Here is a 13389-nt window from a genome sequence, read left to right as displayed (position 1 = left end):
CAATATAGATGACGCTGTTAAGATTTTCCTTTGTTTAACACTTCAGCTGCTACGCACACAACTCTCGTGCCAACGTTACCTAGACTACAGTGCGCATGAACGCGACTAGCGCGTCCATACTACGACTGCTACGAACATAAGAGCAGCGTCGGTCGGATACAGTCATGAGCAATATAATGTACCCACTTTAGGACTCTGTCGCACTAACATATTTGACATTTAGTGAGACTTACAGTTTGATTTGTCAAAAAAGTTAATGTGACATTGTACCAAAGTGTATACATATTAATGCTCGTGACCGTACTGTCCATTCAAGCCATCGCAATGGCGACGTGTGTCCATACATTTTTTCTATTATAGGGCGCGCTTTACACTGCGCGGTTCGAACCGCGGGTGAATTCTCTAACCTGCTAATTTCATGGATAACAGATGCATGGTTTTGGGTATAAATGATAACCTTTTTAATTCCACCCAGGCACAATTACATCTTCTACTTACCCATTATTACTCTGATCAAATTATAGAGGAGCAGTATAGGTAGCAACAATTTTATACGTAATGTGATCCATATGTCAATTTAAGTAACTATTACTAAAGTAATACTTGACATTACATTTTTGAATAATGCTGTAACTTTTTTTGACGTGACTTACTTATTGTAGATTTGCCGCAGAAGGCATTAACTACTTGGCCGGACAAATGGGGAGCGCTGAAGGCTCTAACCCGGTACAACGTTTAAGACTAGGCCTGAGGGTGCCGAGTTGGGCGCGAACCTCGGCTCAGGGCGTCGTCTGAAAGGAAAAATATTTGAAAGAATTAATCGACCCTAGTGGGTTGATAGCGATAAGCGCCGATTGAGGGAAATCGTCGACCACGCCGGCGGGGTCGGTATCGGGGTCCTGAAGTGTTCGGTGTCGTGAGCTGATTGGCCGCCTCTATGGCTAGAGTAATAGGGTCGTCGGGTACCTAATGATGTACCGGAGTAATGCGAAAATAGGTGCAATACAATACGATATAAATACACTTTATTGCACTAAAATAAAAAAATAAAAATAGTTAATATAGGTAATTATGACGTTAAAGCTATATAGCACCATCTATACTATTTTTGGGGAACGCAGCTTAGAAAGTCCTTCATTTTACGGAGCGAATTACCTACTGTACTTTATTATGTCAAACAAAACGGCCATAATAGCCTGCTGCTAGGTATTTATAATGTAAACGTTTTGTAAATGTTAAGTAAGTACGTCATATCAGTATTGTCCGTGTTATAATATAAATGTAACAATGTAATGTAATTTGTATGTTGTATAACAGTTATTACTATATATATTAATAAAAAAAACGCTTTTTATTAGCTAATGATTTCCTTCCTTAGTTTTTGTTTGGATCATAGATATATAATTATAAATTAATAATCACGTGTTTTCCAAGGGCTACCATGCGTAACGTGATAAAATTATCGATCGATTCAATAAATTTTGTCGAAATCGATAAGTTTCTTTCCCTAACATGCGTGCCACGTGATTTAAATCGTATTTTCATAGAACTAATTATGAAACTTATTTGGGTTCACATATTAGCACCAACACCAATCGACAAAACGACATAATTATATCGTCACAATCGATAATAATGATCGTGACAAAATTTTATTACGTTGCCGCTGAGTTATTTGCATACTATGATGGTACGTACAAGTTTGTAAGTTACATAAGAGTTTCACATCATAGACCCTTTCGGGCACAACGAAATATAAGTTTAAAAAAGAGAAGGAAGCTTTTCAAATACTCTACTGATGTGCTATGTGCAATGGGCATAAGTATAGGTAAGTACATTCGCACGTGTGTCGAAAACGAATCGCCTCCCGATCTTTTCCTTTTCCTTTCTCCTTCCAACTCTTCATTTCCTATATTTTGTAACGAAGATGACTACTCAATATGTTTACAAACAATGCTATTGTCAAACTTTTATATAAGCATTACACTCTTTCAGTAGTCTGATTCATCTGTATCTAGGGGCACGGCACTGTGTTAGCCAAGTCTAGCGTATATCGAAGGAGTGGACGCTGTTTGTCTATTCCCTTCTTATATCGTGTGGGTTATGAGGTGAATTGCCAACCTCATCAACCCTGGTGTCAGGGTTACTATTGAGCCGCCAAAGGCCCCTGACATGACTCATATAACGACTACGTACTTATATCAGTAAGTAGTAACCGGGACCAAAAGGCTTAACGTGCCTTCCGAGGCACGAATCGTCTTACCCTGTTCCTGTCTTGTCTATTCCCTAAAGTAATACTTGACATTCCAGTTGAGTTATAAATCTAGTTTAGAAGCTTAACAAATTTTATGCAAATACAACAAAAATATGTATATAAATAGCAAATGGAATTCCACTCTCTGCTTACCCCGGTAAGAAATCGCCGTGAGTTTGTGTAAAACAAACTCTTTGTGTGTGTGTGTGTTTGTTCATGCAAATAAACGATCTATCTATCTATCTATGTATGTGTATGTTGAAGCTAAACGAAAAAGTGAATAGAGACAGAATTGGAAGATAGTATGTGAAAGTGTATTGTATCTCCCGAATTATGGTTTTGATAGCCTACCCTAATGAAAAATAGGCATGCTTTACAGGTAAATCGGAAGGCACGTTAAACCGTTGGTCCCAGTTACTACTTGTTCAAGTTAGTAGTCGTTACATGAGCCATGTCAGGGGCCTTTGGCGGTTCAATAGTCACCCGAACCCCAGGGTTGATGGGGTTGGTAATGCACCTCACAACCCACACGATAGAAGAAGAAGATTACATTGTTAGGTAAACCACTGATACCGTTAAACCACAATACGGTTTGTCTCGGTACCAGTCTCCTCAGTTCGTTCGTCTTACAAACAGCAGTAAGTTTTATTATCCAAAGCAGTCAAACTAACCTCACATAAAGAATAACAAGTTGTTATGTTTATTATTACTCTATTATGTTGATAGGGTTGGTAATCCACCTCACAACCCACACGATAGAAGACAGGTAAATATATGTACAGATTAGTAAATCATCATTTTATGGAACAATAATTGTAATTAGCTTTTACACAGGTGTAATCACAGACAGAAGGTGATGAAGAATTCGTCCATTGCAAAGCGGTCATGTAGTCAGTTCTCATGGTTTTAGTGTCCAGAGAACTTGTCTTTTCTTACACCAATGTATTTAGTGTGATGAATAATGATTATTTATATCAAATATGATTCCAAACATTATTTTACCGGTGTATTCAGCAGATAAACAAACAAACAGGTAGCCCCTTTAGTTATCATTCCGCATTGCGCCGTGCCGTGGTAGAGACTAATATGCACTCAATAATTAAACAATTCCCTATTATTGTTATAAATTATACAGTGTAATCTATTTTATACTTTATGTAATTTGATTTTGCAATACCATTATTGTATTTTCAATGTTTTTGTTCACAATAGCCAGTAGTTAACGTAATTTAAAGTTCAATTGCAGTTCGTTGTGTTCGAAGTATCACGTCGCAATGTCACGCTGTATAATTATATATTTCTGTGTATTATGTGCGGTGGTGTCAGTTAACATGTTCGTTCACAATTCTGGGCCTAAATACAAGCCAACTGAAGGGGAAGTCTGGCCACAGCCTCAGGGAGAGAAGAAAAAGTTGGCATATTACGCATTTTCACCAGCGCAGTTTAAAATTAACGTAAGTTTTTTTTCAGCCCACCCAGAGTATGTGTTTCGGAGGTATGTGACCTAATCTGTTTTGGCCTGGGTTTCTCTTCACGGGTTAGAAGTCGGGAATGCAATCCCGATCTCGAGAGATCCCGTCTAATTTTTCGGGATCAATCCCGAAGCATAACATGACGAGATCCCATTCGAGATTGTCCGGATTGGGCGAATCTCCTTGAGTTATACTTTTTGTTTTGATTATGCTGATTTTCAAAGAAAACTTAATTATTTAGTTAGTAATATTGAAGAATACATGTATTTGTTTCTTTTTTTTTTTTTCAAAAAATATTTTGTTTTAATTAATCTCACTATCACAATCAAGCAGTTTTCATCGTTGATCGCCATCCTTACTTTTAATGTTTTACGAACTCGACGAGATCCCGAAATTTTTATTTCAAATTAAATTTGATTTGATTGATATTTCCAATCCCGCGGGATCTCGAATTTGCGATCTCGAGTCGGGATTGCATTCCCTAGTTAGAAGGCTAGGCAGGTAAAAAACTGGATCTGTCAAATCTTCAGGATAGGTTAGCGGACCCTGTGAAAAGCTTTCTAAGTGTAGGGTAAAAATTGTTGTAAGTACCCTTTCTAATCTTAACAAAAGCTAAAGTATTAATTCCTTAATTACAGGTCACAAACGAAAAATGCTCGATCTTAGGCAACGCGATAATCAGATTCATTGCAGTTTTGAAGGACTTGTTCAGGATCGCGCGACAAAACCGACGGTATAAGTACCAGCGCACGCGCGCGGACAAGGGAGGGAAGGACAAACGGTACCAGGGGTTCATACGCGAACTGCAGCTTAACTTGAAGGAGCCCTGCGAAGACTACCCTCACTTCAAAATGGATGAAAGTTGTACGTTTGTATTTAGCACTGGGTAACATTTTTTTGGGCAGAAGGCAAGAGGAAAACCACTGCTCTGTTTTTCCCTAAAAAAGTCGCATGGAGAATGCTAATGCATTTTTTTTAACCTGGCTGGGCCACCATAGCCACTTTGCAAATAATTACGAAAAGCGACACTGTAAGTAGTCGAATAAAATATACGGAATCCACAAGTTACCTTATGACAATCGTATATATACGTATTTTATTTGATCCCTTACACTGTATTGTGGTTTTCAGACAGTCTCACAGTGGGGTCAACGGCCGTGCTCACCAGCGACTCGATATGGGGGATGCTCCGGGGGTTGGAGACCGCCTCACAGTTGTTCTACTTCACCAGTGACTTTAGCGTAAGTTTGTAACTACGTAGCATAGAAGATAATGGTGGACATTCTAAACGTCGTAGAAAATAACTTAAAAATATCGGATGACGGATATCGACTCAATAAATAAGTTATGGGGTGGAAGGCAAGAGGGAAACCACTGCCCTAGTTTTCCCTAAACAGTAGCATGGAGAAGGCTACACAAGAGCGTGGCTCTTAAATAATTTAATGATGATGAAATAACTTACGTGATCAGAAAAACTTCCAAAAATCCTCAGAGTTGCCACGTTTTTGATAAAAATTCCGCCACGGGCCCCTGCAGTCTGAAGCGCGAAAAGGTAAAAAAATGCAGGGCCGACATAGTCCAAACGTCCAAACTAGCGCCTTACGTCTCTGTCAATAAAACAGTACTTAAAGAGCTAGTCCAATACAACCAAGCTGTTCGGATGTTCACACCAGACTGCCCGAATCTAATACCTTTTAACCCCAGACTACCCCTTCCACTCAAAATGTCCCCACTCGCAGTGTTGCCAATATAAAATTATTAAAAATACTTATTTAAAATGTTGAATCAACATTTTGCAGTCGATATAAAACATACTTACTAACAAAATTTTTGTAGGAAATCCGGATAAACGCCACGGAAATATTCGACTTCCCTTATTACTTCCACCGAGGTATTCTGGTGGACACATCGCGCCACTACATCTCTCCTTCCAATATCCTGAAGATGCTGGACGCTATGGCTATAAACAAGATGAACGTATTCCACTGGCACATCGTAGACGACCACAGTTTCCCTTATGAGAGTGAAATGTTTCCTGAACTGAGGTAAGGAAGTCCAAGAGGCTACCTAACTGTCACCACAGCACAGAATTAGGATGAATACTTACTACGGACAGAATGGTAACTCTCCGCTCCCCACCAGTGGCTGAGCTAGGTTTACCTCACCACACCTCGGTATTACTTTAGTCTTCAATCGTATGGGCGTCATACGTCACATGCACAATGTGTAGTGTCTGTGTAAAATGAGATGTTTTGTATGAAGTGAGTTGGGTGTGCTGTCACGCTGCTAAGTTTTGGCCAAGTACCTATGTATTTTGTACAAAAGGTCACGCAAACGCCGCTAGAGAGGTAAGCATATACATAAGAATATAAGAACATTCCATATTTAAAAGAGGCTCATGTGGGTAGGTGGATAGCATAGGCGATTTTTGACAATCGACACTCTTTCTGTGATCTTCTCTGCCCATAGTTCCTCCGGCAATTGAGTAACAGGGACAGCCCAATCCCAATTCCGAGTAGCAGCCTTCTGAGTGACGGTAGCGTTTAATAAGAGAAGCTTTTGTGGGAAGTTTTTTTTCTTGATGATGATGAAATGATGAAACCTAAGCCCCCACACTCGGAGCAGGCCAGGCAAACCTAAGCCCCCTACTCTAAACCCCAAACGAATTAACTCAAAAGTACGCATAAACTTTCGAGTTATGAAACGGCTTGTTGGCACGAAACGTAAATAGATAGGTTTGTTTATTGAACACTGACAGCCTCCGTGGTCTAGTGGTTAGAGCGTTAGGCTCACGATCTGGAGGTCCGGGTTCGATTCCCGATGGGGACATTGTCGAAATCACTTTGTGAGACTGTCCTTTGTTTGGTAAGGACTTTTCAGGCTTGAATCACCTGATTGTCCGAAAAAGTAAGATGATTCCGTGCTTCGGAGGGCACGTTAAGCCGCTGGTCCCGGCTATTAGCCGTAAAAACACCTCTACCAACCCGCAGTGGAGCAGCGTGGTGGAGTACGGTCCAAACCCCCTCCGGTTGATGGAGGGGAGGCCTGTGCCCAGCAGTGGGACGTATATAGGCAGTTTATGTATGTTTATTGAATATTCCGATATAATAACACTGTCGCGAATCATTAACCACAATACATCGCTTCGTATTAATTATTATAGATTATTCAATAAAGAAAGCAACCGTCCCGTTTCCGTTACCGTCAAAAACTCCTAAACCAATAAACAAGTATTCGTGTATTTTCTCATGGATGTGTTTGTATTTTCAGCAAAAAGGGCGCGTATTATCCCTCCTTGGTGTACAAAAAGTCAGATATCAAGACCATTATTGAATATGCGCGGAATCGAGGCATAAGGGTGTTGCCAGAGTTCGATGTCCCTGGTAAATATTTTTAGTCTTACAATTACTTGAGGTTTACACGGTTATTATTACAATTAAAACGCATAATGGTGCCGATTCCTGTAGAGACCATGTAATGTTAAGTTGTACCTGTCATTTTCTTATCCGCCGAAAAGGAAAGGGACGGGTAATTACGGATCTATCTACTATACTCCAATTTCATCAGTCATCTCGTAATCACAGCACTTGCAACATTGTCGAAATAATCATTAAGGCGTGGTGTGTGCCTCTGCGTGCGTGTGTGTGTGTGTGTGTGTGTGTGTGTGTGTGTGTGCGTGTGTGTGTGCGTGTGTGTGTGTGTGTGTGTGTGTGTGTGTGTGTGTGTGTGCGTGTGTGCGCGCGCGTGCGTGCATGCGTCCGTGCATGTGTGTGTATGTGTGTGTGTGTGTGTGTGCGCGCGTGCGTGCGTGCGTCCGTGCGTGTGTGTGTGTGTGTGTGTGTGTGCATGAGGTGTGGACTCGTATATTACCTATAATTCTCCCAAGTGTGCAAAAAAAAGTTATTTGTAGTAACATGAGTTTTCAATACACAGGCCACACGCGTTCTTGGGGTGTGTCTCACCCAGAGATCCTCACTCAGTGCTACAAGAAGAACAAACCAATAGGCTTGGGTCCACTGCATCCGTTAAGAAAACGCACCTACAAGATCTTGCTGCAGCTTTACAGAGAAGTACAAGGACTGTTTCCCGATCGGTATTTGCATATCGGAGGCGATGAGGTCAACTTAGACTGCTGGTGAGAGTAATACCTAACACTATCCAACACTGATACTAGTTCCTGTACACACTAACTATTTTTATTTTAAGTTATACCTGTCATTTTCTTATCCGCCGAAAAGGAAAGGAACGGGTAATCGACAGGCATAAAATTTATTTAACACACGACAAATTTTATGTAGAGAACTAAAACAATCTAAATATTTAACATTCGCTAATAACTCGACAGAATTAAGTTGACAGCACACGTCACACGGGTTGCATACCAGCGAGATACCTATTTGATTTGCCCAGTTATTGTAATTTATTCTCTCAATCATTTTAAAATTAACAGCTGTCAATCATCCGTCTCTTTCCTCTTCGTCGGATAAGAAAATGACAGGTATAACTTAAAATAAAATCAGATGGTTTTTACAGGAAATAGCAGCATTATCATATCTATTTCCCCAGTCCGCTTACAGAATCTGAAGATTTGACAGGTCCGGCTTTTTACAGTAGCGACTGCCTATCTGACCTTCCAATCCGCGATGGGACAGGTTAGAGTGACATGTTAAGTCACATACCTCCGAAAACACATTTCTCGGGTAGTTAAGTTTCCTCACTATGTAGGTATTTCTTTACGCACGTGATAAACATTTAAGATCCAAGCGTGAATTCTAAAACAAACATCCTATCTACACTACGAATAAATATTTTTTTTATTTTATTAGGTAAATGAAATTGCAAAATATGTATTTACATGGATAACAATATTTTGCAATTTCATTTACCATCATTTTCTGAATTTGATACATCCGATCTGCGTGGGTTGATTTGCAAGCTGTTAAGTCTATCTTACGCCTATTTCATACGCTTTCATTATCCAAATTTTATTTTATCCACTGATATTTTTAGGCTTTCAAATCCAGAGATACAGAAATTCATGGAAGAGAAAAATGTGTCGAGCATTTATGAAGTACATGCGACGTTTATGCATAAAATTATCGAGTTACTTGGCAAGAGGTCGACGCCTATAGTTTGGCAGGTGAAAATTTATCTTTATTTCTACTTAAACTCACGCCCGTAATGCCCAATGGGGTGCGGCTATAAGTAAGCAAACAACAACTTTTGCTGGTACGTAAACAGCCTATATACGTCCCACTGCTGGGCACAGGCCTCCCCTCAATCAACCGGAGGGGATATGGAGCATACTCCACCACGCTGCTCCACTGCGGGTTGGTGAAGGTGTTTTTACGGCTAATAGCCGGGACCAACAGCTTAACGTGCCCTCCGAAGCACGGAATCATCTTACTTTTTCAGACAATCAGGTGATTCAAGCCTGATAAGTCCTTACCAAACAAAGGACAGTCTCACAAAGTGATTTCGACCATGTCCCCATCGGGAATCGAACCCGGACCTCCAGATCGTGAGCCTGACGCTCTTACCACTAGACCACGGAGGCTGGTACTCGTACGAAATTATAAGATGATGAACTGTAAAAAGGTAACAGGTGATCAATCTATCGCCCTCTTAATGGACTATCATGTTTTTTTTTCGGGATACTTAAGTACTTTTTTTATTCGGGGTGTTTGAGACTATCTCCTTGCTGCTTTGTATGATATCTCCGGGAAGATAAAAAGCTGAGCGTGTTCTATTTTTTATTCGCTCCAGCACTTACGCCATTCCATTTTTTGATACTTTTATTATTCTTTTTTTTAATATATTTTTTTAATCCGTGTTAATATTTTGTAGGAAGTATACGACAATGACGTGCCTCTACCAAAAGATGCCATCGTTCAAATTTGGAAATATCGATCCATACACCAAATGATCGATGTGAGTAATTTTATACTATAATAAAATACGACAATAATATAACATAGCATCATGCTTATATCCTTGACCTTCTTCTCCTTTCCTCCACTTCCCTTCCTTCCTTCCTTTTTTTCTTGACCTTTTTCTTGTTCTTTGTTTCCTTGTTGTAGACTGACAAAGGACTTACATTGACCAAATTGGAGATGTCCTTAGAAAATGTTTAATACGACTTACTACTCTGAACCGGCGTGCGTGTATGAAGCGATTGATGAATGTGGAGGAAGCAAGAGAAGTGTGTCAGAATCGAAGCAAATGGAATTCTATAGTCTCTGCTTACCCCGGTGGGAAATAGGCGTGAGTTTATGTATGTATGCTTGTAGCCTAAAAAGTGTAGGTAGGGTGTATACTAATAGGTACTTACACCCATACAAGGCTTATCTTAATAGGAGGCGATCCTATTCCCATTAACCGGGCACAAATGATGGAAACCATGTGATATCAGTTATCTGTGGTATAAATATTCTTATTAGATTGGGTGAAGTTAAGTTTTCATGTAAGTACCTTTTATAATAATAATGTTTTTTTACAAGACATTTACATTCTAAACTTAATCTAACTGAAACTGAAACTCATTCTAAGTTAAGCAAAGTAGGCCTTATCGCAGACAACCTTCGGCAGAGGATATCAAGTACACTTGCACAGCTGCGGTGTGGCACGAACTTGCACAGCTGCGGTGTGGCACGAAAAAAGTAAAATAAAGAAAAAAGAAAAAGATTTAAAAAAATATATATTTTTTAATAAATAAAAAATACATAAAACATAAACAGCCTATAATACGTCGTACGCACGTGCACAGGCCTCCCCTCAATCAACTGGAGGGGGTATGGAGCATACTCCACCACGCTGCTCCACTGCGGGTTGTTGGAGGTGTTTTAAATAATAACTATTTTTTTAATAAAAAAAAGCAAATTTATATTTATATTTGTACAGGCGATCCAAGAAAACGTCCAAGTGGTGTTCTCAGCTCCATGGTATCTGGACTACTTGGATGTCAGTTTCGCGACGTTGTATACGTCTGACCCTCGGACTATAGTTCGTAACAAGGTGAAGGACGATGTGCTGGAGAACATCGTCGGTGGAGAAGCTTGCATGTGGTCGGAGAAGGTGGACGACAGGAATCTGTTTAGCAGGTGAGAATGAGGATCATTAGGCCCCTAAACACCCATTAAAGTAAGATGATACTTCGGAAGGCACGTCAAGCAGTCAGTCCCAGCTACTATTACTGATGTAGTCGTTACACGAAATGAGGCCTGCAAAGCTCCTTTGAAGGTGGGAAACCTTCAAAAAGTCATCATTTTCAACCAATGCCAAAAGTAACTGCAATACTTAAACAAATATGTCCTATAAGTAAAATAAAAAAAGATTCGTAGTAGTGGTTACTACTTACTGATGTAAGTAAGTTAGTCGTTACATGAGCCATGTCAGGAGCTTTTGGCGGCTCAATAGTAACCCTGACACCAGGGATGATGAGGTTTATATTCCACCTCACAACCTACACGATAGAAGACGAAAAGATTCGTAACAATCATCGGAAGGTTTTGTAGAAGGCAACGCCGCGATGCTTTATAGAGGTATGAAACCGCAAACAAAACCGCGTTTTCCCGGATAGGTGTTCGTTACTACATCCGATCCGAATCGACAGTTTGACGGATAGTAGAAAATTACTTAGATAAAATAATTACTTAAATGACGTTAAGCCGTTACATGAGTCATGTCAGGGGCCTTTGGCGGCTCAGTAATAACCCTGACACCAGGGTTAATGGGGTTGGTAATTCACCTCACCTTCCACACGATAGAAGAAGACTTAAATGACCAATATCAGATGTAGTGGCGTAAGCTACCATACAAATAGTTCTACGACCACTTGGATCCGATTCACGAACTCGGATCGGATTTAGTGCGAAAACACCCTTAGGTTAGAGTGGATTAAGAAATAAGTTTTATTAAATTCGAATACTTGCAGGGTATGGCCCCGAGCATGCGCAGTGGCGGAAGTGCTATGGAGCGTGACGAGCGGGAACATGCCGGCACGCACGCTGCGCCGCGTGGAGGAGCACGCGTGCCGGATGATTCGTCGCGGCATCCCCGCTGAGCCGCCCAGCGGACCCGGCTTCTGCGTCACATAGACTAGCTTGCGCTGTGGTAACTGTTACATATACTTTCTTGTGCGGCTTGATGAATACATTTTGTTAAAGTAAATAAATCTGATATTGTTTTTATTCCGGAATCCTATGATAATTATCTATCTTGAAACGGATACGAGGAGTGGTTGCGGTTTCTGCACACTTTGATAGGTCATGAATTGACAATGATAATATGTATGTATGTTGAGCTTGTTTAGTAACATTATACATCAATGTTATAGGCATAGAGCAACACGGCTCTCCTTTTATTCGCACTCCTGAATCCTAAAAGCCTAAATCTAAGACCTAAGTAGATACCTTGGATGTAGATACTCGTAGGTACCTATAAACGAGCTCCTTGTTGTAAAGAGAACATAATCCACTATGTGCCTTAACTAAGGCAGGCAACGATCTGAGGACCATACAGCCTTGACTTCAGTAGTTTATTCTTCGAAGTTCACGTTCAAAATAGGCCTAAGCCTTGTCTTGGATTTGACTCAGTAGGTACTCAATGTTTTATGCTTTTTTATTATCATTAATTTCAACTAGGTATATAAAGCTAATCTTTTCGGTTTTCTTAGTAAATGTGGCAAAGAGCGGAAGACCGTATTGCTCTATGCATTATCGTTGTGACTTAGTTTGTCAATCTTGACATTCGTATTCTCGACTTTTTACTTTTTACATTGCTTCGTTCATAACAAATCATTTATTAGTGAAGTGAGCTTTATTTATCAGGCCATAAGTAGGTATTTATCAGTATCCCAGGCGGTATAACGCATGGATTAATAAGGCCGTATACAGAAAGAAAGCTGGAAACTTATAAGCGCTTACCAGCGCCTGACAGCGCTGGTGACCCGCGCAGGCAAATATATGAACGCGCGCCGATAAGCACTGAACGGTGCCGACAACTTGTTTCCAGCTTTCTTTCTGTATACGCCCTAAGGGTAACTTTCGCCGTGATAAGCAGTCAGTGGTCTTGTTCGATGTTCGGACATGAGTGGCTGGTCATTATGGGTATGTTGGTCACTGTGGTCGGTCAGGGTCCGTCACACCGGCCCACTCATGGAGAAGTATGGCCTAAACCGAGACACGAGAAAAAAGGTTGTGACATATTCACGTACGATTCGCAGAAGTTACAATATAAGGTAAATATACACATTGAGAATAATGAGCCGTGGTAGCCCAGTTGCTAAAACGCTTGCCTCTCATTATGAAGTCGCAGGTTCGAATCCAGCACAGGCCTAAACCAATGATTTTTGGATCATAAATGATTATCACGTGCTCAGCGGTGAAGGAAAACATCGTGAGGAAACCCCTATTCCCGGGAAATGCACTTTCGGAGGTAAGTATGTGACCTAACCTGTACTGGGCTGGTTTTCCTTCACGGGTTGGAAGGTCAGATAGGCAGGCGCTTCTGTAAAAAACCGGACTCGACAAAATCTTCAGGTTAGGTAAGCGGACCCTGTGAAAAACGGGGTAATGCTAGGGAGAAAACCTTTCTATGCGTAGTATTATTCTTATTCTATACTCGTAGGTATAGTGGAAACCCTTTCTTAGCCATATTATGAGT

General features: G+C 40.5%; 1 protein-coding gene across 1 annotated transcript; it reads left to right on the top strand.

The window, feature by feature from the left end:
• Nucleotides 1–3351: 3351 nt before the first annotated feature.
• Nucleotides 3352–11835, top strand: LOC126374515 (beta-hexosaminidase subunit beta-like). Its single transcript, XM_050021196.1, has 10 exons — nucleotides 3352–3708; nucleotides 4365–4590; nucleotides 4858–4967; nucleotides 5563–5771; nucleotides 6997–7109; nucleotides 7660–7861; nucleotides 8737–8866; nucleotides 9574–9657; nucleotides 10627–10826; nucleotides 11660–11835. Exons 1-10 carry the CDS (start codon nucleotides 3529–3531, stop codon nucleotides 11820–11822), a joined length of 1617 nt encoding a protein of 538 aa, XP_049877153.1. The 5' UTR covers nucleotides 3352–3528; the 3' UTR covers nucleotides 11823–11835.
• The last annotated feature ends 1554 nt before the right edge of the window (nucleotides 11836–13389 follow it).

Source organism: Pectinophora gossypiella, chromosome 17 (genome assembly GCF_024362695.1).
Source record: "Pectinophora gossypiella chromosome 17, ilPecGoss1.1, whole genome shotgun sequence".
NCBI classification, from domain to species: domain Eukaryota; kingdom Metazoa; phylum Arthropoda; class Insecta; order Lepidoptera; family Gelechiidae; genus Pectinophora; species Pectinophora gossypiella.
The sequence above is the reverse complement of the archived record's forward strand: the minus strand, read 5'-3'. Positions and strand labels throughout refer to the sequence as shown.

What these genes read in the sequence shown, in the direction of transcription:
- LOC126374515 (XM_050021196.1), top strand. Translation starts at nt 3,529, where the DNA reads ATGTCACGCTGTATAATTATATATTTCTGTGTATTATGTGCGGTGGTG. An exon ending in CAGCGCAGTTTAAAATTAAC is followed by an intron (nt 3,709 to 4,364) that starts GTAAGTTTTTTT and finishes CCTTAATTACAG; the next exon opens with GTCACAAACGAAAAATGCTC. An exon ending in GAGGTCAACTTAGACTGCTG is followed by an intron (nt 7,862 to 8,736) that starts GTGAGAGTAATA and finishes TGATATTTTTAG; the next exon opens with GCTTTCAAATCCAGAGATAC.